Source organism: Cyprinodon tularosa, unplaced genomic scaffold (genome assembly GCF_016077235.1).
Source record: "Cyprinodon tularosa strain WSP-4 unplaced genomic scaffold, ASM1607723v1 ctg304, whole genome shotgun sequence".
Lineage (NCBI taxonomy): Eukaryota > Metazoa > Chordata > Actinopteri > Cyprinodontiformes > Cyprinodontidae > Cyprinodon > Cyprinodon tularosa.
The window spans coordinates 437,186-460,317 of record NW_024039013.1 but is presented as its reverse complement, the minus strand read 5'-3'; the positions used below and the strand labels follow the sequence as shown (position 1 = coordinate 460,317).

Here is a 23,132-nt window from a genome sequence, read left to right as displayed (position 1 = left end):
CTTTACCATAGTTGAGTCACATTCGACTATGAGTACTTTCACTCAAGTAGCTACTACTGATGAGTACTTCTACTTCAACCACTGGGGAGGAGTGCCTGAGTTAGCTGTGTTAATACACAAAGGCAGGGCTATAATGATGAAAGCCTGTAAGAGCAACACAGGAGTATACAGTACTAGCATGTGACCTTTGAACCGACATTCAACTGCAATAACCACCGTTCAACCAATTGGAGCAGCACTGAGCCAGTTTTAGACAATTATTCCAAAAAAAACTCACATGAAAATGTTAAATAAAAATGTTGTTAGAATTGCACTTCAAGGGCCCGATTTATACAGTTTAAAAGCAAAATGTGGTTTTGGGGATAAATAAAACTATGGGCTTTAATCTGGACCCAAAGCCCCCCCACCATCCCACTCTTCAGCACATGTTAGAAATTTACCATTAATTCTAAAACCTTCAAAATGGATCACTCTGCCTTTCTGTAGCCACACTGAAGCGATCTACATTAAACAGATTAATAAGATTCACTCTACATTATTAAGGGGTCTATGAAGAAACAGGTCAGTAATCAGTAATCCCATAAAATAGCTCCCAGGCTTGAGCTATTTTATGGGATTACTGATGGCTTGGAGTCCCAGCAAACATCTATTTCAGATTACTGACCACAGCATTATATTAGGTCTTACATAAAATAATTTTTACTTTATTATATTGCATTATATTTTATTATAATATGTGTGTAACTATTACCAAACTTGAAAGAACAAAATAAATGTCTTAAAAGTTTGATTTTGAATAAGAATTTTCTTTCTATAAAATTCACATGGACTATGAAGGATCATAGCCTGGTGTGTATCTCATCTGCTGGATATAAACTGATCTCTGTTAAAGCAGCTCCAAATGGAAATAAGATGGAAAAATAAAGACTATACTGCCGCCTTCTGGGGAACGTTCAATGCTGCGCCAAGCCGTGGATACGTGCGCTTTCCAAAGAAACCTAATGCCCCCCTCCAATTAAAATAATAACTATAATGTAAAAATATCAACATAAGACAGGTTCTGTCCTCGTTTAAGAATGATTTTAGACTGAAATGTTTATGGAATCCATGGAAAAACATAATATTTGCAGTTGTCCACATATAAATAGCAGATTCCAGATCTTTAGGATTGTATGATTGTATGGCTACTGATGTGAAAGGGAATCAAAGATATCTAAATAATAGCTATTCTTTAGATATATTTGATTCCCTTTTGCATCAGTAGTCACACAAACAAAGATATCTAAAGAATAGTTGGTTTTCTCTGTGGAAAATATCCACAACATGTGGATGACTGTTGCTCACACCTGTGCGTAAAGTTTACTGAACAAACGTCCTTGTGTAACTGAACCTAACCACGGCAGGGGATGGGTTAAATCCTCTTCATGGAAGTCTAAGATGACCAAAGTAACTGGGTTCAAATGGAGAATCTTGCAGATCCAAGGTCCGTCCCTCCTCTCATTCCCATCTGTTAAATGGAATGCTGTTTATAGGAGAGCATCTTCGCTTTCCATCCTCTTTTGTTCGCAAATTCTGTAGCCTAACATACTTCTGTAAATATATCATTTAAACAGGTGGATTTTTTTCACCCAGTTTTATTATCATGGCAAAGTTTTTTGTTTTATTATTTTATATTTCCCAAGTTCTTCTTCCTTTCATCTTTGGACAACAACGTCCAGCCGGAGCCTGGAGGCAGCGCATCCAGTGGCAGAATAACGGGCAGGTTTACAGCCTGCTCAGCACCGGATCACAGTACCAGGCTCCGGCTCGGTCTGCCAGCCTGTCCAGAGTTTATTTGAGCAGCAGGAGGGAAGGCGCTGCAGGTAAAGTGCCAAGTGCGCACAGAGGAGTCGCTTCTGGAGCGCAGGTTGTGAGGCATACTGGTGAACGGCGGTTCAATTCCTCCTCATCCGACGGTTTAAGAAACTCAGGAGGCAGGAGAGAAACCGCACATCTAAGTGAATCTCATCCCATAGCAGGAGGCGAGCAGCTTAGTGTGCAACACCAACAATTACGCGCAGCGCCGGAAGGGATGCTTGTCTCTAGGCAACCCATGCAAACTGGGGGTTTTATTCCAGCGCATATTTCAGTTCTGGAAACCAAACCAGAGGCCCCCGCTGCTTTCCCAGTGTCAAGCGTGTATGTAACAAACGAGGCTGATGAGGAGGGCATGGTCAGCGACGATCCCCGGAACCCTTTAAAGACGCACAGGAATTCTGTTTTCTACAACATGTACCCCTCCAGGGGAAGGTCAGTAGGAGCAGGATACGGAACAAGGTATTTCCACAATGGTGAGTACATTTCCCTTTCAATGGAAACGAGTTAAGTCAGATTAAAAATAACTTTAAATGTTGAATAACTGAGGGCGCGTTTATTCTTGAAATTTGAAATCTGGGAGACAGAATCCACATTTAAACAAAGTGGATTTAATTATCAGTGATCTTTCCCCTCCAAATAAGTATGTTTAATTATACAATGTACATTACAAGAAAGGATCATACAAAAAAGAGAATTCAGCTCCAACTTAAACAAATTGCTTCTTTTAGATTTTTAACAAAACATTTATTGAACAAAAAACTGTTAAAAAGTTTCTAAGTTAAATAAATTAAGTTATGCAAACTTAATCCGATAACTTGTTACTAATTCAAGGTCTTATTTTTCTTTTTTAATAAAGGGATTTATTTAAACAGAATTTTATATAAAATTTATGACAGTCTGAGCAATATATTTCAAGCTTGGTAAGAAACTAAAACTGACAGTTCAAGATATAAAACTGACAAGTCAATATATAACAAATATCTTATAACATATATATTAATATAACAAAAGATATAACAAAAATAAATAAACATCATGTAGTTTTAAATACAGAGATATATTAAGGTGGAGAAATGTCATGACAAAAATCATGGAGAAGGCTGCTAAAATGACAATTATCCAACAGTCACTGGCACCCTAATTGATGAAGAGCATCTCTAAATGGCGGAGCCAAAGCAAATCTTTAAAAGTTTTTTCGGAAAGTAGGCAGAAAATGGTTTGCTGTATTAAGATGGAAACAGCTGCAAAAGTTAACAGGCATCTGTTAACTGAGGCGGAACCATTGAGGGGTTGGGTAGAGATTCAAAATGTGTGAAATGCAGCTGGAGATTGAATGTAAATCATACATCATACATAGACATATCAAGGACATTGCTTTGAGTCACTACTTTAAAAGACAAACTAATACCATTTTCAATTTTATTATATTTTGATAAAGAGCTATGTTGCAGAAACAACATTAGTTTTATGGGACAAAAGGTATTTAATTTAGTTTTTCTCAGCAAAATGTTTCAAGCTTTTCTTCTTCCCTCTAAGGCATGACAACACAAACAACATTTTTAACTTGCTACAGCTATCATGTTCTATGGACTTTGAAGGGACTCTAAGTTGTAAAATGCATTAATGTATCAGGATCATCTCATAGCCGGATTACTAGAAGTCTGTGCTTTTATTTTTTCAATTGAGTCTGCATCCCTCAGCTGCTGATTGAATCTCAGTTGACATTGTTGTTATCAGAGGCATTTTACTTATTTACTCATTTAATCCAAGAGTTCCCAAAATGTTCTTGGTGGGCCCCCTTTTGGTTTACATGAAAGTCATGCACTTAGCAATGGAGACCGGACTCAACCAACGCATTTAAACAGTATCTACAGTAACTAGGTTAACCATTGGCTTTTCTTGTGCAATGACTAAAGTCACACATCCATTTGATTCAACATAATTTTAACATTTGACCAACCCCTAATTTTTTCATATGAAAATGCTTTTTCATTTGAAATATGGTAACTGTTTGCTTCCATAGGTGTCTATCTCCAGCAGTCTAATAAAATATACTAGAGTGAATTGGAAGTCAGTTACATACAGTGAAGTTCCCTACAGTATGCCAACTGAAAGGAAAAGTTTGAATCCCATGAACTCTAATTGCAGACATGTTCACAAGTCATTTTTTGCAAGTCCAAGTCAAGTCTCGAGTCTTGAGAGCCTAAGTCCCGGTCAAGTCTCAAGTCTTGAGAAGGCCTGTCACAATTATCAATTAATCGCACAATAAATTCTAATCACTCGATTAATTAAAATAAGTGCAATAATTTGCATGCTTGCTTGTTTCTCCTTGTGTTTTCATCTCCGTCACTGAGACGGTATAGCTTAAAGGTTACTATTATATCTATGGAATGATCATTATCTTGAACTGGCAAATGAAAAATACAATTTAAAAAAGCACACATGCAATTTTTTTTCCAGTTAAATTTTGCATCTTTATTTTTTTCTTTCAAAAACCACAATTTTCTTACAGTATTTACCTGACATTTGTGGTTACAACTTTTTCTAGTTTTAGGAGTAAATGTCTGCTCTTTTATTTTTAAGTGAAAATGAGGGCTGTGGGGAAAAAAAAACAATCACAATCCTGCTTTTTATTAATACATATGAAGTTAGCAACTACAACAGAATAAGAAAAACCCTAAATAAATACCAGGACAATAACAATTCTTTCATAAAAGAAACACTGTGGCAATAACTTTTTGTAACTTAATGCCTTGGAACAGACAGAACTGACTTGGCGGGCAGTATTTTAAATTCAATTCAGTTTATTTATTTAGTGCCAATTCACAACATTATTCACAACATACTTCTCCTCTACGACTGCCATGAAGTTTTTAAAGCTTGGCTTGTTGAGCATGCATGCATGCGCACGGGCATATATGTCACGTAGCGTTGCGTGAGTGACGTCAGTGCTACGTAACAGTTTGACAGCCCCTCTGCCGTTTTTTTTTATTTTATTTTTTTACCTCTGCTGTGTGTGGTAAGGCGAGCGGCGATCATTCAAGTTAGTAAAACAAAAAACACTTAAAAATTAAATTTTGTTCACAAGTCAGAAATCACGAGTCTCAGTCGAGTCTGAAGTCCTTCAAATGCAAGTCTAAGTCGAGTCTAAAGTCATTAAATATGCGACTTACTGTAAGTGCGACTCGAGTACGAGTCACAAACTCGAGTCCCCATCTCTGGCTTCTAGCAATTGACTTTGCAGCAATTCCTCATCCTGATAATGCAAGTGGTGACCGTAGAGCAGTGTTTTTCAATCCTGGTCCTCAAGGCACCCTGCCCTGCATGTTTTAGATATCTCCCAGCTTTCACACACCTGTTATTAATTGATAGCAGATTATCAGGCTTTGCTGAACTGCAATCATCTGAATCAGGTGTGCTGAAGCTCAGAAACATCCAAAACATGCAGAGCAGGGTGCCTTGAGGACCAGGATTGAAAAACACTGCCGTAGAGAGAAAAGGTTCCATTCTAACAAAAAGAAACCTATACCAGTATCTGTCTCGGTTTCATTGGGAGTCTGCTATAACAAGTGAAAGTTACAGGACAGAAAACCCAACTACAGGGCACAAAAAGACTGCTTAAGGAGTACTTTCTTTATGAAAGTAAAAGTAAATATTTAATGCTAGTAGTAGCATATTCAATAGTAGCATTTAGGGGGAAACAGCTGAGCAAACTCTCAGCCAGAGGCAAGAAAGGATGGATTAAAAAAAATGTAGCTCCTTAAAATGCTTTATCAGGGAGAAAGACAAGGTTAAACACAAAGAGAGGCAAGTGCATCAATAGTACAGTACGCATCTGTTGCCAATGTTTGGTTGAAAGTACCCAGCATCTCCACCGAGTTTAAAATCAGGGTTTTGACGGCTGACATAACCATGAGGTTCATGTATGCCATTGCAATAGACCTAGACTTAGGCAACTTTTATGGTCATCTTGTATACATACAGTGTATACAAAACAAAATGTAGTTTTTTTATAGCTCCCATGACATTTCCATCTCTAAAAATGCAGCAGTGATCAAATGTAAACATTCTGCAAGAAAACAAAAATTAATCAAAAAAAGACATTGATATGGTCAGTTTGATGCAATACTAGCCATATATATATTAAAAGTGCTCCCAAAAGACAATCCTATGCTTTCTTTGGACACATAAATTGTGAACCAACTTGGTAAGATAATAGCTTTGAGATTTTAAATTTATTCTTTGATTGATTGATTGATTGAAATAGAAAGGCTAAGATCGGGTTAGTCCCCAATTTGGACAACACCCAGATTACTCTTAAAATCCTCTTTCTAGAGCTAAAATTTGAACTAAAATATAATTGATTTAAGCTGAACTAAAACCAGAATGTCTTCTCATATTAAGCACAATGTTTACTTAAACAAACTGTTTCCAGGTTAAATATCCTGAAAGGATTAGGAACAGTTGGATTGTCCCTCTAATTTCATTCCCCAGGCCTGCCAGACCTCGTTCCAGACCCCTATGCCATTCAAGCTGGGACTTACGTCCAACGCATGCAGATGTACGCGCTACGCTGTGCTGCAGAGGAAAATTGTCTGGCAAGGTAAGATGTGTTACAAAAGGTGATTCAAGTCTAGTACGCACACAGTCACACGTAGGCATAGTTCACTCATGCGCACGCTCAATTTTCCTTTATTTTCACCTGTAGAAGACTTACATTTCTGGTCAGAGCTTTATGTTGGTTGGGGATGTTTCTATTTATATAAGTAAAGCTGTCCAACTATTTGATCTTCCTATGGAGCAGTGGTTTTCCAGCATTAAGTCTAGCCAACACATAAATGTTCTGGGTTGATTTTCCCAAAAGCATTGAGCTCACTTGGATGAATCATTTGTGCTTCAATACTTTCAAGGGGACTACACCTGGGAGCTCAGCCAGCAGCCCCTCTTATTCTCCGTTTTCTCCTGTGATTCATCCAAGGTCGGCTTATGCACCCGGTGTTCGAGACATCGACTTCAGGGTGCTGTTGCGATTCCCTCAGAAAGTGAAGAACCAAGGAACCGCAGACTTCCTTCCTCTCAAGCCCAGATATCAGTGGGACTGGCACAGCTGTCATCAGTGAGTTTCCTTGGCAGTTAAAGTAGAAATAAAAGACATCACATCGTTTTGTGTTATGACAGTTAGATTAGTGCTGCTCTGATCTGAAGTGCAGAGCCAGGAAAATATCACTACAATCCCAAAATATATTCTTAACAATAAAATTATATCCCTCCAGACATCCCTCAGGCCTCTCAGGAGAAATAACATCTTATTTATGGTTTAATTTAATCCAGTTTACATCCTCAGGCACTACCACAGCATGGATGCCTTTAGTAACTATGACCTGTTGGACATTGTTACTGGACGTAAAGTGGCGGAGGGACACAAGGCCAGTTTCTGCCTAGAGGACACAGGCTGTGACCCTGGATTCAGGCGGCGCTATGCCTGCACAACTCACACACAGGTAGATCCAAAGTGGCGTAATCAGTGTTCCTGTCTGAAAATGTCAGCCAAGACTTTACAGCTGTTATGAATTTGTTCAAACAGACAAACCTAGGTGGGCCTGACGGCCACTATAAACAGACCTTCAGCTGTTTTCAAGCTGATTTTTTCCCCCTTCAGCAATAGAATAGTCAGTTCAATTTTTAAAGTATATACCTATTCATAAAACATGTTTGTAGATTTCTATCCTATTTTGCACTGCCTTTCGAAACTATTCATACCCTTGTTCACATTTTGTCACATTACAACTAAAAATGCTTACTGTAGATGCCTTTTATTTCCAGAGCCTTTGCACTTTGCTTCTCTCCTATTTTCTGATTGCAGCATTTCTAATTGGCAACATTTTTTTTCTTGGTCTGTGTTTCAGTATAGTTGCTGTTTGCAAGTCTTATTTTTGTGATTGTGATACTTTTTGAATTTGCACGGATGTATGTATTTGTAAAATATGTATTTGCAGTTTTTTTGTACCTCTTGACCACTTTTCATAAACTCTAATAAATTACACAAAGGTTTATTTTTGAAAAAAGGTTTAGGGGTTATGAATATTCTTTCAAAACACTTTTCAGCTCCCTGCTTCACATTTAAGATATTTTACTTCTTACTGATCTGTTTTATGGATTATTTTAAGGTTTTCAAGTAATTAAAACTTGAAGAGAATTGATGAGAATTCATCTGTATAAAACAGAATATTCTTTAAAAATAAATTAGTGTAAATACTGCATCTGTCCAAATCTTTGTAATCCTATAATGCTTATTATTGATTCCTTTTTTTTTTTTTTTACTCTCCTTCTAATAAATGTGTTTAGCTAAACCCTGCAGCACTTACAGGAATTCTGCAGGCAGAGGTTCAAAGTTTTGCACATGGATGATGGGTCTGTCATTTCAGGGCCTGAGCCCAGGTTGCCATGACACTTACGCCGCTAACATCGACTGTCAGTGGATTGATATCACCGACGTACCTCCAGGAAACTACATCCTACAGGTAATACCTGAATTTTGGTTTTGATTAATTTCACCAAGCACCACTGATTCTGATCAATTATGTTATGGCCCAAACACAGGCATTTTTCACGCAGAGAAACAATGTTTTTTTTCTTTGTTTGTTTTCTTTTTAGGTTTCTGTCAATCCTAATTTCCACGTCCTGGAATCAGACTTTACCAACAATATTGTGAGATGTGACATCATTTACACAGGAGTTTATGTTCAGACAAGAGGCTGTCGAATTACAAGGTGATGAGCATAGCAAAGGCTCCACACATCATTACATAGTTTATTGCTCTGTTACATTTAATGAAGTGAAAATTGGACAAAACTAAACCCTAAAATAGCATCTATTATATTTCTATTCATCTAACTGTTCATATCAAGCAAGTTAAAATAACTTGGAGGTTGTTCTTCCTTATTCATTTCACTTCAAGCTTTGCATGAGTACCAAGGGGTATAAAAAAATCCCACAGTATGACCATGTCAACACCTTGAATGAGAGTTGATCCAACATTCCTAGGTTTTAAGCCTCATAATAATGTATCCTAATATATTCCTGTCATTATAGGCAAGTAGCTCTGAGATTTTAGACTTTTGTTTTTTTGTGTTAATTAAACATTCCAAAATATCATACTTTCCCAAACTGTGTACATCCAAATTACGATTTCAGATCTTCACTGAATTCCTCTGACTGAGTTGTTCAAACATTGTTCAAGGTGTTTATTAATCAAATGGCTGCAGGAGCAAGAATTCCTGGACTTTATTCATGACCCCTAAAAAGAGGCAAACAGCCCCAGAAAACTGAAAAGACAACCTCAGCCTTTAGCATAAGTAAATGTTGCATTTTTATTATTTAGATAATAATTACTGTTTACATGTTTAAATCTCAGCATCTTACTTTGACTCTGTGCAGATTGAAGACATTTTTGTTTCAGCAACCAAAATATTTTTTCAAAAACCAGTAAAAGTAACACATTCATAAAACGTTTTACCCATGATGTGTATGTAAATGGATTTTCTATCCATATTATTATGCATGCCAGCTTTTTTATATTTACCATGACTTTCTTTTGTTTGTTTGTTGGTGTTTTAGGGCTTGAATATCGTTAACTGCCCAATAAACTGCTGGATTTCTGCAGTAGAACGTCTCCTCCTGTACTGGATTTCAATACAGACACAAACGAATAAAAGCTGGTTCAACTTCCTTAACAGATTGATATGGAATAAGCATTTATTGGTAATTTGTCTAAAAGTGTCTGATCACTGATTGTGATTTTTTTGTTCATGCATTTTTCTGAAAATCTACCATGATTCATTAAAAACAAATAGCAAATGTGAGCATTGTCTCCTTTAGAAGTGTTGCTTAGTTGCTTTCATTCTTTGTTTTGCTGCCCTTTTCTTAGCTGTGTCCCACTCTTCTTTTGCTCTTCTCTGTGTTATGTGTGCAGTGTTAGTTGTATATTCAATCTGATGTGAATAAAAACTATTGACATTTCTGAAACCAGTTAATTTTGGTCAGGGTTTGTCTTTCAGGCTGGACTTCTGTCAAATAAACTTTGTTTAGTCTGAACCCGACTCTGGCACAAACAATCTTAGAACCCTCCAAGATCTGTCCACAGTTATTTAGTTTGGTTTATTTAAAAAGCTCCGTGTAGTAGGGTACTGAAACATGAAAGTGTTAACTCTGGCTTACGTTGCTCAAACATGGCAGCCTGATGGTGTATTTGGGATGGACCAAAAGTAAGAGTAATGAAGGAACGTCTGGTTTAAACTGAATACCTAAATATTTTAATGGGAATATCAGATTTTTGATAAAATTGCTTTACTGTTTCTCATAAGACTGTTTACACAACAGAAAAGATTCATGACCTTTTGTTTAAACTCACATCTGATTTATTCTCCATTAGTGACGCTCAGAAATGTACACACAATCACTGTTGGTATGCATATCATTAAAGAGGCTTCCTATAATTTTTTTAAAACCTTTGCAAGATTGGAGTGATTGTTTACTGTTAACTAGAAAAGTAGATCCACAAAGCAGCCTTGCAACATCACACCACTATGTAATATATTTTAGGTATAGACACTGGTGTATAGAGCAACACAGGATAAATCATTAATGTGAGAGAAAGTGTTAATTCCTCTTTTAGGATGATTATTCAACAAATATCTGAGGTGCAAAAAAAAATCAGCCCCTTAAGATTAAGTAATATTGACATCTAGTGTTTCAAATTGGAAAAACACTTAGAAACAGATAGGCTGCTACTGAATAGTGTAAATTGGTTAGGACACTTTAGCCAAAGCTGGGATGTTTCAGTGGTCACCATTTAAGTTCAGTTCAATGCAATTTATTTATATAGCACCAATTCACCACACATGTCCTCTCAAGGCACTTTACAATTCAGCCAGATCATACAGTCAAATTGATTCAAAGTTATGTAAGGAAAACCAGTTGATTGCAATGACTCATTGATCCAAAAGCAATCCCTCACAAAAAGGATGCTTGTAGTGACAGCGGAGAGGAAAAACTCCCTTTTAACAGGGAGAAACCTCCAGCAGAACCAGGCTCAGTGGGAGCGGCCATCTGCCGAGGCTGACTGGGGTTCAAGGAGAAGGAAGCAGAGATCCAAAAGGTAACTCAACCAGCTCTACAGGCGACCCTGTCCAGCAAACACACAATCCGGCAGACGAGCTCTGAGCCAGCGCCCATATCAGAGAATGAAGAGAACACATCAAGTCAGTCACAGTCACAGAGACAGGACTACACTGAAAAACAGGCTGAACTCAAAGGGCCGGATCTATCAAAGGTTTGCGTGTATTAAAACGTGAGCTATTTCACTGCGCACGCTAAAAAATGTACAAACTGATCTATCAACAGCGTGCTAAAAGGATTTGGTCTTTAAAACGTGCTAAATAGCGCCTCTTATCCATTTAGTACTTTTTCTGCAATGAATATTCAATATTGGGCGTTTACATGCAAAAGTGCGTCTTGTGGGAGGAGAACATGTAAATATATTAATTTAGCACTCGCAAAGTGATTTATCAAACCTGAAAGCAATTTTGCTAACGGTATCTGACTCTATATTTAACACGTTTCAAAAGAAGGTGCAAATGGTCTGTATGCGTAATTGCGCACACATGGCAGCAGTTATTGTCGCAAGAAGGAGACATGGAAATAAAGCAAGGAGACGCAGAGAACTTTTTTTTCACTCCGTGTGAATATTTGTGGAATGAACGAGGAAACGATCATCAAAACATTTCGTTTATCCAGCATTGTCATTTTGGAGCTGTTGGGGGAACTCCGAATGGATTTGGAGCCAGCCACAAGGAGGACCCACGCAATACCAGATATCACAAAACTCCTTGCAACGTTGCACTTTTTTGCATCTGGGTCATTCAAGCGTACGGTTGCAGCGAGAGCTGGGATCTCCCAATCTCGTTTTTCAAAAGTGCTGTCCGACGTTCTAAATGCCAAGTCGCCCTGACGCCCTACCGGAGAGAACCCCGACCTCCCGCCTTGCGCCTGTGGAGCAACATGCCAATGCTGCAGGGATGCATACGCGCAGTCATCTTATCAACAGTCACTTCTTGTGAGCCATTTGGTATGTGCATTTTTCTACAGGCCGACACAAAACACCTGGGTTTTTTTTTTGTTCTTTTTTTTTTACTGCGGTGAAGTAGAAATTCAGCCACATACCACCTTAGGGAATAAAGGTTGCCAAAGTTTATATATATATATATATATATATATATATATATATATATATATATATATATATATATATATATATATATATATATATATATATATATATATATATATATATATATATATATACATTTCTTTTTTTTTTTGGAGGGGGTGGGAGGGTCACTGTAAGATTAAAATTTCTTAATGCACTAGTTTGCACAAACTACAAACTACTTTGCCGCAAACCACAAAACGCGCAAAACCATCATTTAAATAGGGCGTCTCCAACAGTTTTGCACCTGCCACTAGTTACGCAATCGCGCAAAATTCCAGTTTGCGAGCGCAAATTACTGCACGCAAAATTGGATCTTGATAAATCCGGCCCAAACATCTTTAACCAAGGCGTTGATGGCAGCAGCACATCTGATATTTCTCTCCAGGATGGTGTCACAGCCAAACAGGAACAGACCAGATTAAGCTATTATGAGAAAAATGAGGGGGAAAGTGGACACCCTTTGATTATTAAGGCCTTAAAACAAATTTGCTCTGATTTTTTTTTTTTTTTTTTTTTTTGGGCTTGTCTGTGTAGATAGCAGCCGATTTTAGTTGTTAAAAAATGTACAGGGTAGTAGAGATGTTGGACTCTTGTCCTCACCAGCTTTTGTTCTTCAACTTTAAGATCTACTCCTAGTCCAACACAGTCCTAATACACATTTATCTACTGAGTCCTAATAAAACTTTTTTTTTTTTATTTCATGATAAACACAACTAAACTGGTTCTGAAAATCGTCATTTAGGGCTAAATTAAGCCTCCGGATTTGTCCACACGTCAGCCCTAATGGAAATCTATGAACTTAAGAAGAGTATTTTTGATTCTGATTTATAACCAATTGTAGGTTAAAGTGCATCCATGATAAATTTAAAACATATGCAACAAATTCTTGTTCTTAAAAGTAAATAAAAATGTATAATTATTTTATCCCGGAAAAAGAAATTCTAAATAAATCCTGATCCAAAATTAACATGACAAATTTGCAAGAAGTGTTCTTACGCTTTAAATTCCATTTCTGACCTGAATACACAAGTGCATGTGCTTTAGGACAAGCAGAAATTTTCTAGACTGTTTTACTAACAGGATATTGTTGAAAACTCGTTTGCAGGTTATTTTAATCAACATACTGTTAAGTGTTTGTATCCGAAAGTGCAACATTTGTTGTTTGAATCAAAGTTGTTTCTTTTTTCATAGATTTTTCTTTCATACTGTTTTTGCAGCAGTTATGGGCTCTATGCACAGCTCCACTACTTCCTGAATTTAATGCAGCTCCTTTGTTTCCTGTCTTTCATTACTGGACGAACTGATTAATCCAGGTGTGTCTGGCCAGTTACTTAGGTCATACACACCTGGATTAATCAGTGCATCCAATCATGAAAGACAGGAAACAAAGGAGCTGCCTTAAATTCAGGAAGTAGTGGAGCTGTGCATAGAGCCTATTGTTTTAGTATAAAAACTAAAATACCACCTCAAACTGAGGTCTTAAGGAGCTCTTTTTTGATGGAAGGGGCTTTGCCGTCTGGGGCCTCAAGCCCAAACAAAGCTGCCATCAATGTTTGCTGACAGATCTCTGTGAAGGGACTGCAGGATCCTGCGTATCCCTGTCACATCTACTAAAAGCTGTCTTTTTAGAACTGAATGGAAGTGTTTCAAAAAGCAAAGGTAACTTTCAAAGGCGGGACAAATCACATCTTTACTGAAGGGAATGAGGTTTAAACTAAGAATTTAACTTGAATCTTCATAAATGAGTGTTTTCCTTTAGAGTGGAAAGCACTAATCAGACAGCATATGGACTGTTTAATGCACGTATGCTGGGGCTTTATACATAAGAGCTCAGTTTTATCTTTGGTAACCAGGACATTTAGTTGTCAGACTCCTTCCCTGTCTGAACAGATTGTGTAAGCCACAAAATATGTCTGGAAATCCCCCTACTCCAATTATCCATCTCTATTCCCGTCTGTGATGGAATTCTGGAACTAATATTTACAGACAAGGATCTTTCCAGCTGCGGATTTCTGCACAGGAAGCCCAAAGCTGAGACTTAAATACATAGATGTCCTAGTTCATATACATGCTATGAGCTCATCAGACATCATGAGATCAAAACTGTTTTCTTTTTTATTAACAATGGCAACAAAGCTAGCACTACCTAGAGTTGAACAGTTCAAGAACAGATCAATAAGGTCTAAAGTTTTTAAATTTCTGTTCACTTCTGGGTAAAACTTCGAGAATGATGTTTTGGTGCTTAGTTTTCTTTTACCTGTAGATACTCTGCTTTGGAGTAGTGGTTTGTGTCCAAGATCTTCTTAACAGAGATGAACAAAACTCCTTTATTATTGTGATTTTAAAGCCCCAGTGTGTAGGACTTACTCCCATCTAATGATTGGCTTTATTAATCACAAATGACTGAGAACCTGTCCTAGTGCCTCACCGACGGAAGCCATGGACTGTCCTAAATGTGACTTTGTTCACAACCTGGACACGTTCAAGTGTCCTTTCAGGGGATGACGTACAGAGCGATAAAAAATTCTGATTGTTGTTTTTTATTGATGCCAATAAATTAGAGGCTACAGTGCCTGGCAAAGGTCCCCCTTAAACACTTTGTCATTTTACGAAATTTCAGACTTCAAACATAAAGATATTAAATTTGACTTTTTTTTATTGAGAATCATCATGTGAGACACAATCTATAAGTGCGAAGAAATTTATTGGATATTTTAAAGTCAACATATATAATGAAACAAATAGAACATTTGGCTGAAAGAAGCATAAGATCACCTGCCGGTATGACTTTTGTGAAACAAAAACAGCAACTGATAACTCCTGAGACAGAGCTCATCCAGTATTGGCCTACAAACCGAGTAGCCGTCTCTGCCAAGAGGACAGATTACGACACTACCCTATTTCTAACAGAACCCTAAAATCAATGTCATTGTTATATTGACTTAACCTACCTGTCCGTTAGAGAGTCTGCAATGTGTGCTTCTATTTTTGAATTCTCTCTTCATTATTAATTGTCTCCACCTTTGAATAGCGATGTTGATGTAGCTCATTGTTTTTTTTCTGGGCAAAGATTACTGATGTTCGTCCATTTCAACAAAAAACAGCAAGTACTATATGATCTATGGTTGTCTATGCATGTTTTTTACTCACTCCTCCACGGCTGTTCATATACAGGTAAAATGCCTATGGCGTACAAGTTTGTCCCATTTTGGCTACTGTAATCAAAGATGGCTAATCGATTAACTGCCATTTATTTTAAACTTGTTCTAAGCTATATGTACACTTTTATTTTTGATGCAATTGTTACAATACTGGGGCTTTATATATGTATTTATAAAGGTTATATTTGACTTTTGCTAAAAAATAATCTTAACTTGTTTAACGCCGCCTTTTAAATAATAATAAAAATAATAAAATGAAAACAAAATGAAGTATTCTTTCAATGTTACCATGTGTACTAACAAAGGGCTAGTCCTAGTTAGTTTGTTTGAGATGCTTTAAGGCTGTATTTGGATGATCAAACCTAAATAGGATTTTTTTTAAATGGCAGATTGCCTGAATTACAGTTAAAGAAGAATTAAAGAATAAAACTGCTGCAGTCTTCTGATTAAATCTTGATTAAATTTTGCATTTTTATATCCTAATTTTTTCCTAGTTGGTTGTGTTGTTATCCATCAATTTAAATACTATCCCTAAAAAACATAAGGTGATGTCTAAATGTAGTAAAAACATTGCTGAGGTTAAACAAATGGACACCTATTTTTTGCTCTCTTCGGACAGCTTAGCATTTCAACCTTTTGAATTCAGTAAATTTCCTCCTGAGAGTAAGAAACCTTTGTTCTTTAGTCAGACCAATATGCCGTTTAAACAAGCTGTGCTGTGGAGAAGACAATAACTGTTTGCTCAGCTGTGCAGCTTTACATCAACTTCTGGAGGGGCTCTCCTTGGTCTTACACAAGCATAGACTGGCAGCTAAAGCCAAAGGGGGAAAAAAAAAGGCTTGCAACTTTTATTTGGCAGGAGAACATATATTCCAATGTAGAGGGAGGTAAAGTACCAGATTGTGCCTTATGTATTTAACTTACACTGAATGGAAAGATGAGACGTTTTTCCTGGAGCAGTCTTTAGAGGGGTTACAGAGGGCAGGTTTTGGAATTTGCAGGTCATATTTCAACAAATTAGGGCCGCGTGACAGCAAGGAAGAAGAGAGAAACGTGTTCGGCTTTAAGAGAATGCCTCTGCAGGTTGGTTTAGGCGCAGAGCAGAGAAATTCCTCAGCAGCTCTGTAATCCTGCTGAGATTATTAGGGACAGCTCTGGGGTCATCTGACGGCCTGAGAAAAGACATGCTTCCTCATGTCATGGTCCTTACACAACCAGCAGCACTACCTCAGTGAAGTTGCTGAATACTACACTGAACCCAGAGACAAAACAGTTGAGTCATCTCTAAGTGAGTCTGGTGATGGATTCTGTTTGTCTTTCAAAGTGGGTGGTATCATAACTTGGGTGGTATTTGGACGGATCTTCGCTTTTCTTGACCCAACATGTTCTTCGTCTATCCCAGTGATTGTGACCACAGAATAAAACCTGTTTTGATACAGGCAGAAAGAAAACATTTTTTTTTTTTTAACAGCAAATTAAACCTTACTTGAACATAGAAAATCCTCATTTTCAGGATCTGGTTGGTAATAAAGTAATTGGTTAAGATAAAACAGTTTATTTGAACAAACAGACAGTAAGATCTTTGCACAGAAACTGTATTTTAAATTTAATTGTGCATTTCTAATTTGTATTTTAAATGTAAATTGTCTATTTCCACTGGCGAAGTGTCTCACTTTTCTCCTTAAATCAAGAACAAATGTATTCATTTTAGGAAAAATAATATGTAGATTTAAATTTCTAACAACAGTTTTGAAAGCAACTTAATTTAGCCCTATTTTTCTCAAACCAATTGATCTTATTGAAATTGAAAATCCTGTATTCTGCAAATCCTGTCAACCAGTGTGTAAATAAATCCCTGTATAAATCCAGCCTTTCTGGGAAAGCCATATAAACTTGCGACAGTACAAACAAGAGTAATTTAAAACATGAAACTTAGAGATGCACCATCCCTATACCTTTATTGGAAATCGGCTCAGAAAGTGAATTATTAGCTGAACTGGATATCAGTCATTTAATATCAGATAAGGGTGAACTAACTAGTGCGCTTTACATGGATCTGTTATTTATTTCTTTTTGCTGCTTCGGTATCGGATATCGGCCGATATACTCAGCCTAGGTAACAGTATCGGATTGGTTCGGAAAAAAATGGTGCATAGTGCATTTATAAAAAACACAAGAAGATACAGGGATTGAGATAGATTCTGGTGACGCAGGTGAAGATGTTTAACTTAATGGGAAACAGCATAAGACTGTTTTCAGGTTGCACTGAAAAAAAAAAAATTTATCAAACGCTCAGCACTGATATTGTCTTAGTTGTTAGTGTAAAATATAGAAACTCCCAAAGCAATGCCAAACCATTCGTGTCATTATGAGACTGGTTGGTCCAAGTAGCACCAAGTTCTGCACATACTTTTGACCATATTTTTTTGACTCAAACTCAATAGAACAAATGTAGTAAGTACTGTGGTACAAATAACCTCCTTTTCCCGTATTATTTATGTTAAGGCATGTTTTTTTAGTTTACCCTGGTGGGTTTTCCATGTCATATGACTCATTGACCTGGTTGGGGGAAAGACTTAGACAGCAGTTCGAGAAATAACCTTTTTCTGAGCCACAATGGCTGTTACTGTAAGCTCCAGACATTATCTAACACTCTCAATGCTTTTCTTTTTCATTTTAGTTTGTATTAATGTAGCAAATGTGTTTAAGCAGCTAATGATAATACATTTTATATATATAAAAAAATACTAGTTTATTTATTAGCATCCTCATCTCAGATAATTATGGTAATTCTTTGCGTGGACCCTAATTTTAAACATGTTAAAGACTTTCTTATGATCATCATTTAAAGTGCTCTTCTAATCCATAACTCTTTCAACTTTCCACAGATATTTAATAGTTTTTCTTTATTCTTTGGGTGGGAAACAAGGCTGCATGGATTTAATATATTCATACCAAACACATCTTTTACAGTCATGCTGGTTTAATTTGCTTATGTACCAGACAAATAAAGTGCTGTTATAGATCTGAAGACATCCAGAATGTTTTTATGTGTGAGGTGGACAATTCAAGTGTACCATATGTTACAAATCTTACACCAAAAAACAAAAAATAAAGAAGACTTCCAGCCATCGAAGAAGGTCAATAGTAATAAGCAATAAGGTGCATAACTGTTTGTGGATTCCATGAAAATTACTCATATGAAACAGCATCTATGTAGTTTAATGCAAATATGAAGGGTAATAAAAAAATGACGTTTAGATCTAGCAGCCTAAACTATTTAAACAGTCTGAAACACGTTTTTTGTACAATTGCCCTTTCTTGGTGCCATAACCTGAAATGTTTGTCACTAAAATCATAGGAAAAGTCAATTGGTATCACCATCATTCTCTCACGAAAGATGGTGATACCATAAAAACAGCTGAAATTTTGTTCTACTGTGTAGGATGAGAGCAGTTGTGGTATTGAGTTAATGACAGCATAAATCCTGCTGCATGTTGGTCAAATAAACATAAAAACTTTGCCGTGCAAAGTCAAATCATCCCATAGAAGTCTGCCAATGCAGGCCTGTTACCAGCGGCTGGCCCATAGAGGGCGCAAGGGCGCCACCCCACTCACCCAATGACCTTGATTAAGAAATAAAAAAGAAATAAAATTTTATTTATGAAATTGAAATGTTTCTAAATATATTTTTTAGATGTACAAGATAAATATTTAATCTTTAATGGCCAGTAAAGCTGTTTCGTTCGTCCTTGGATTGGTGACGTACCTCCACCCTTTGGGCGCAAAAATCTTTGTCCACAGGCTCTGATTAAAAGTTGTACATGCCGGTAGCTCCGCTTCAATGCACACAGTCATCTGTTATAAACTGCGGCTGATTGACCGGTTTATATAATTATTTGGCAACAAGGCTTGGCTAACTACATGCAGTGAGGCTAACGATTTATTCTGCTTTCCCGCCTCCTTTTTCAAACATTAGGGTCTGTTTTTTATTGTTGGCATTCATATAGATATTGTCAGGATCCCAGATTTTGTGTACGTCTGTCTGTCTTGTCTCTTGTGTTTTCTCCTTTTCACCACCAGGAGGCGCCTGGCTCCGGTTTGCCTCCTCTCACACCTGCAACCTGTTGCCTCATCACCGGACTGCTCTTAAGCCGCTGGTTGCCACTACTTCGACGCCAGAGTGTTTACCAGTTTGTGGTACTCTAGCCAAGCCTTGTTTATGCTGAGTCTAATCTGAGTTTTGTCCTCTAGTCAAGCTGAGATCACATAGAGTTTTACTGAGCGCCTGTTTCTCCCTGAGACTAAACCTTGTTTGTTCTTTGCCTTTCGGCAGGAAGCCTTCCTGCAAACTGGACCTTTTTGGACCGCCTTCTCCAAAGTGGGATCAACTGAGTCTTACACTGAGCGACGGATTCCAAACAGGAGGTTTGGATCCAGCCACCTTTGAGCACACTGAGATCTCTCTGAGTAAGGAAGTCATCTTCACCACGACCCGTTCAAGTACCTCAGGAAAACTGAGTTGCAACCAGCTGCTACATCATTCCACTCCGTCCGAGTTCTGGGTAAACCCTGTTCCGCCCTCCACCGAATCAAACTTTCTCTGAAAGACCAACAAACAGACTGAAGTCTAAGTGTCTCTTCTTCTCTGGAAACGTGAGTAGCAACAAATTCTCTCCTTCAAGATTGACAACTCCAATTTCCCACTGAGCCTTAATCCTAACAGTCTGTCTTCCCTTCGTCTTCCAGTCTCCGGCTGAGCAGAGTTCGGAGGAACTCTGCACCGAACTCAATATACACTTCAATAAATCCCGTTGAACTTTTATATTGTGTCTCTCTGTTTGGCTTCATTGCATGTGGGTCCGAGCCTTAGAAAGAATCATGACAGATATGCTGGTGTGATACCTTAGTATAAATTAGATTGGTTTTTGGTATATGTCTACTTTAAAGTTATAGACCCCCCTTGAGAAAACTCCACCAGCCACCGCTGAGGTGCTTGCCAGGATGCCTCTTCAGGAAAGTCACTCAGATGGATTGACCCTCTAAACCATGAGTTACATCGGTCCTTTCACAAAACACAGAGCTGTAAAAAGGAACCTTAATTCAATCCTTAAGTACTTTATGAAAATGTCTTTAGTTTCAAAAGGCCGAATAACAATGTAGATTGTAGACATTGGCATCTAAAGATTTATATGGAGAGCTGGTGAATGCAAAATGAGTAAGCAGATAAATGTGGCTCTTTCAGCAGCTTTTTCAGTATTATGTTTATTCAATTATGATTATAAAGTTAATGTGTGCATATAAAACATTGAAGAAATAAGATGCTACATTCTGTCTTGTGATTCAGTCAGGAGGGGCAATTTTGTTTATTTCAGGGTTAGGGTTCACTTTATGACCTGCCTCCAGCCAGTTGGTCATAAAGCAGGGTCATGCTGTTTTATGACCTGCATCCAGCTAGATAATCATTACAGGGTCTTCTGTCCTAAGACCCATCCATTTGCTTGTGATCTGTTAATAAAAGACTCTGCTGTTCTGGTGGGGGGCAGAAAGGTCCTGAAATGTGAGCAGGCAGCCTTTCTCCTCCTGCAGGAAGCTGTGTTTGAAAATCCCTTGGTGTGTCAGATTCATTTTTTGTCCTATATGAACTCACAATCTTTTGAAGCTAACAAGTATTTTCCCAGTTTAAACTATTGTTTTGCCTACAGATATACAGATCCATCTCAAAGTATTAACATGTTGTGTTAAAGTTAATTATTTTCCATAATGTAATGATAAAACTTCAACATTTATATATTTTTTTGATTCATTACACACTAACTGAAATATTTCAGGTCTTTTATTGTCTTAATATGGATGATTTTGGCATACAGCTCATGAAAACCCATAATTCCGCATCTAGTGAACTGTAAAGTGCCTTAAAATGACATGTGTTGTGAATTGGCGCCATAGAAATAAACTAACCTGAATTGAATTGAAATTGAATTGAAAGGTTCCTGCTGTGGATTTTAGTAAGTATAAAAATGCATTAATTCTTTTAACACATTTTAATCTTAATTAATTGAATGTATTACATTTTCTTTAAACTGAGTGAGGTGGGCTGTATCTGTACATCCTGTCATGCAAAGGATTGTGGAGTTGGGACATAAACCATGATAATAATTTAGGACACTGAGAACCAATATCAATGGTCCACCTAAACATGTTCACTGGAGAAGAAGATGCAGTTTTGCTCATAAAACAGCTATGGGACCTTTCTTCTCTGCTCTGCAACCTTCTCTCAGCCAACTGGCTCCACAGGACCCCTCCCAATGAGGTGTGCCATGGTCCCCCACGGAGCTGAGAACAGTTAAAAAATCACAGCAGAGAGTATTTCTCTCTCTTTCCGTAGAGCTGCCGGGGGGTTTACATTGGAAGAGGACCACACTGTGGCGCTAGGCCCAAAAGGCCCAGATAACCAGAATGACCAAGGATAAGTCATGATGCTTAACATTTCATAACCGAATTGCTGCAAAACAGACCTTTTGCAACACATTTCTCTGATTTTCAGAGCTAAGCGCTCATGTGTTTTCTCATTTGCTCATTACTTTTCGATAACCAAATAATGACCATAAGTTATTTAATGGAATCCTCATGTCTGTTGCCTGCTAGCTATTTCAAAGAGGGTAAAGAATCATTTAACTACAGGTTACTGGTTCCTGATTAAGCAAATCATTGAATAAAACATCCATGTATTTGCATTGTGAATTGGTTTGAAAACATTGAAATTGCTATTAATTAGTGGAAAGTTCATTTGATTACATTCCAAATTCTTCAAGATAAACTTTGGTTCTCAAACACAAAATCCATCTTAATCTGTAATATGGTTTTATACATATATACATATAATATATGTGTACTGTATATGTATATATATATATATATATATATATATATATATATATATATATATATATATGTATATATAAGACAAACTTGAACAATAGTTTTTTGAGTAAAAATGCTGCATCTTTAGCAGCGTTACTACAACGGTGGGAGGGTCAAGATTTGAGACACTGCGTTAACAAGCAGCTTGATGATCATTCCCAGGATAAAATCCAAAGGCTCAGCTCTCTTTTGGAAAATGAGAAAGCTGAATGGGTTGAGGAGAACCAAAAGGTAACCACCCTGGAGGAAGAGCTCAAAAATACAAAATTTGAGTTAGAAAGACAGAAAAGTCTCCATGAGATGTTGATTAACAAGGGCAACGAAACCAGGGGAAAACTTATGAGAATTGAAACCTCTAATGACCCAGAAATGCTCATCCCTGTGATCACCGCCTGCAAGGTGAACAATGACATGAAATATAAGACTGAGTTGGAGCAGATGAAGGTTGCTTACCAAGAACTAAACTCCAGATATGAAACAGACATTTTTGCACTAAAGCAGAAAAATGTCAACAGCAGAACAAGAAAAGAGCAAAGACTGTTCAGCAGCTCTTTAATGAACTCAGAGCTGAGAAATACAACCGTCAGAAAATGGCTCAAAACTTTGGATCCCTGCAAAAGAAATCCACAGAAATAGTAGAAATTTCTGCAAAGTGAACCGGAGAAAGTTCAAGGTTTGTACCAGGAACTTAAAAATAAGAATGATACCAACTGTTTTGCTCTAAAACAGTTAAAAAATATATATTCGAGCAGCAGCTCGATAAAGAGACAAAAATGAGGAACAGCCTTAGAGCTGAGAAGGACGCCCTCCAACAGCAACTCACTTCCCTTCAACAATTGAACTCCTGGTGTGAGGGCAGTTATAAAAGACAGCTGGAGTATCTGACAGCTGAGCTCAAAGACAGAGATGACCTTGGTCCT

General features: G+C 37.4%; 1 protein-coding gene across 1 annotated transcript; it reads left to right on the top strand.

The window, feature by feature from the left end:
- Positions 1–1,453: 1,453 nt before the first annotated feature.
- Positions 1,454–9,951, top strand: loxl5b (lysyl oxidase-like 5b). The gene is made up of 7 exons (XM_038291908.1): positions 1,454–2,330; positions 6,352–6,460; positions 6,836–6,973; positions 7,202–7,358; positions 8,283–8,378; positions 8,512–8,627; positions 9,475–9,951. The coding sequence occupies exons 1-7, from the start codon at positions 1,643–1,645 to the stop codon at positions 9,479–9,481; spliced, it is 1,311 nt and encodes a 436-aa protein (XP_038147836.1). The 5' UTR covers positions 1,454–1,642; the 3' UTR covers positions 9,482–9,951.
- The last annotated feature ends 13,181 nt before the right edge of the window (positions 9,952–23,132 follow it).

Bases quoted from the DNA above. Each gene is read 5' to 3' on its own strand.
- loxl5b (XM_038291908.1), top strand. From the start codon at position 1,643: ATGGCAAAGTTTTTTGTTTTATTATTTTATATTTCCCAAGTTCTTCTT. The intron at 6,461-6,835 runs GTAAGATGTGTT...GATTCATCCAAG, and splicing joins GAGGAAAATTGTCTGGCAAG to GTCGGCTTATGCACCCGGTG. The intron at 8,379-8,511 runs GTAATACCTGAA...TTTTCTTTTTAG, and splicing joins CAGGAAACTACATCCTACAG to GTTTCTGTCAATCCTAATTT.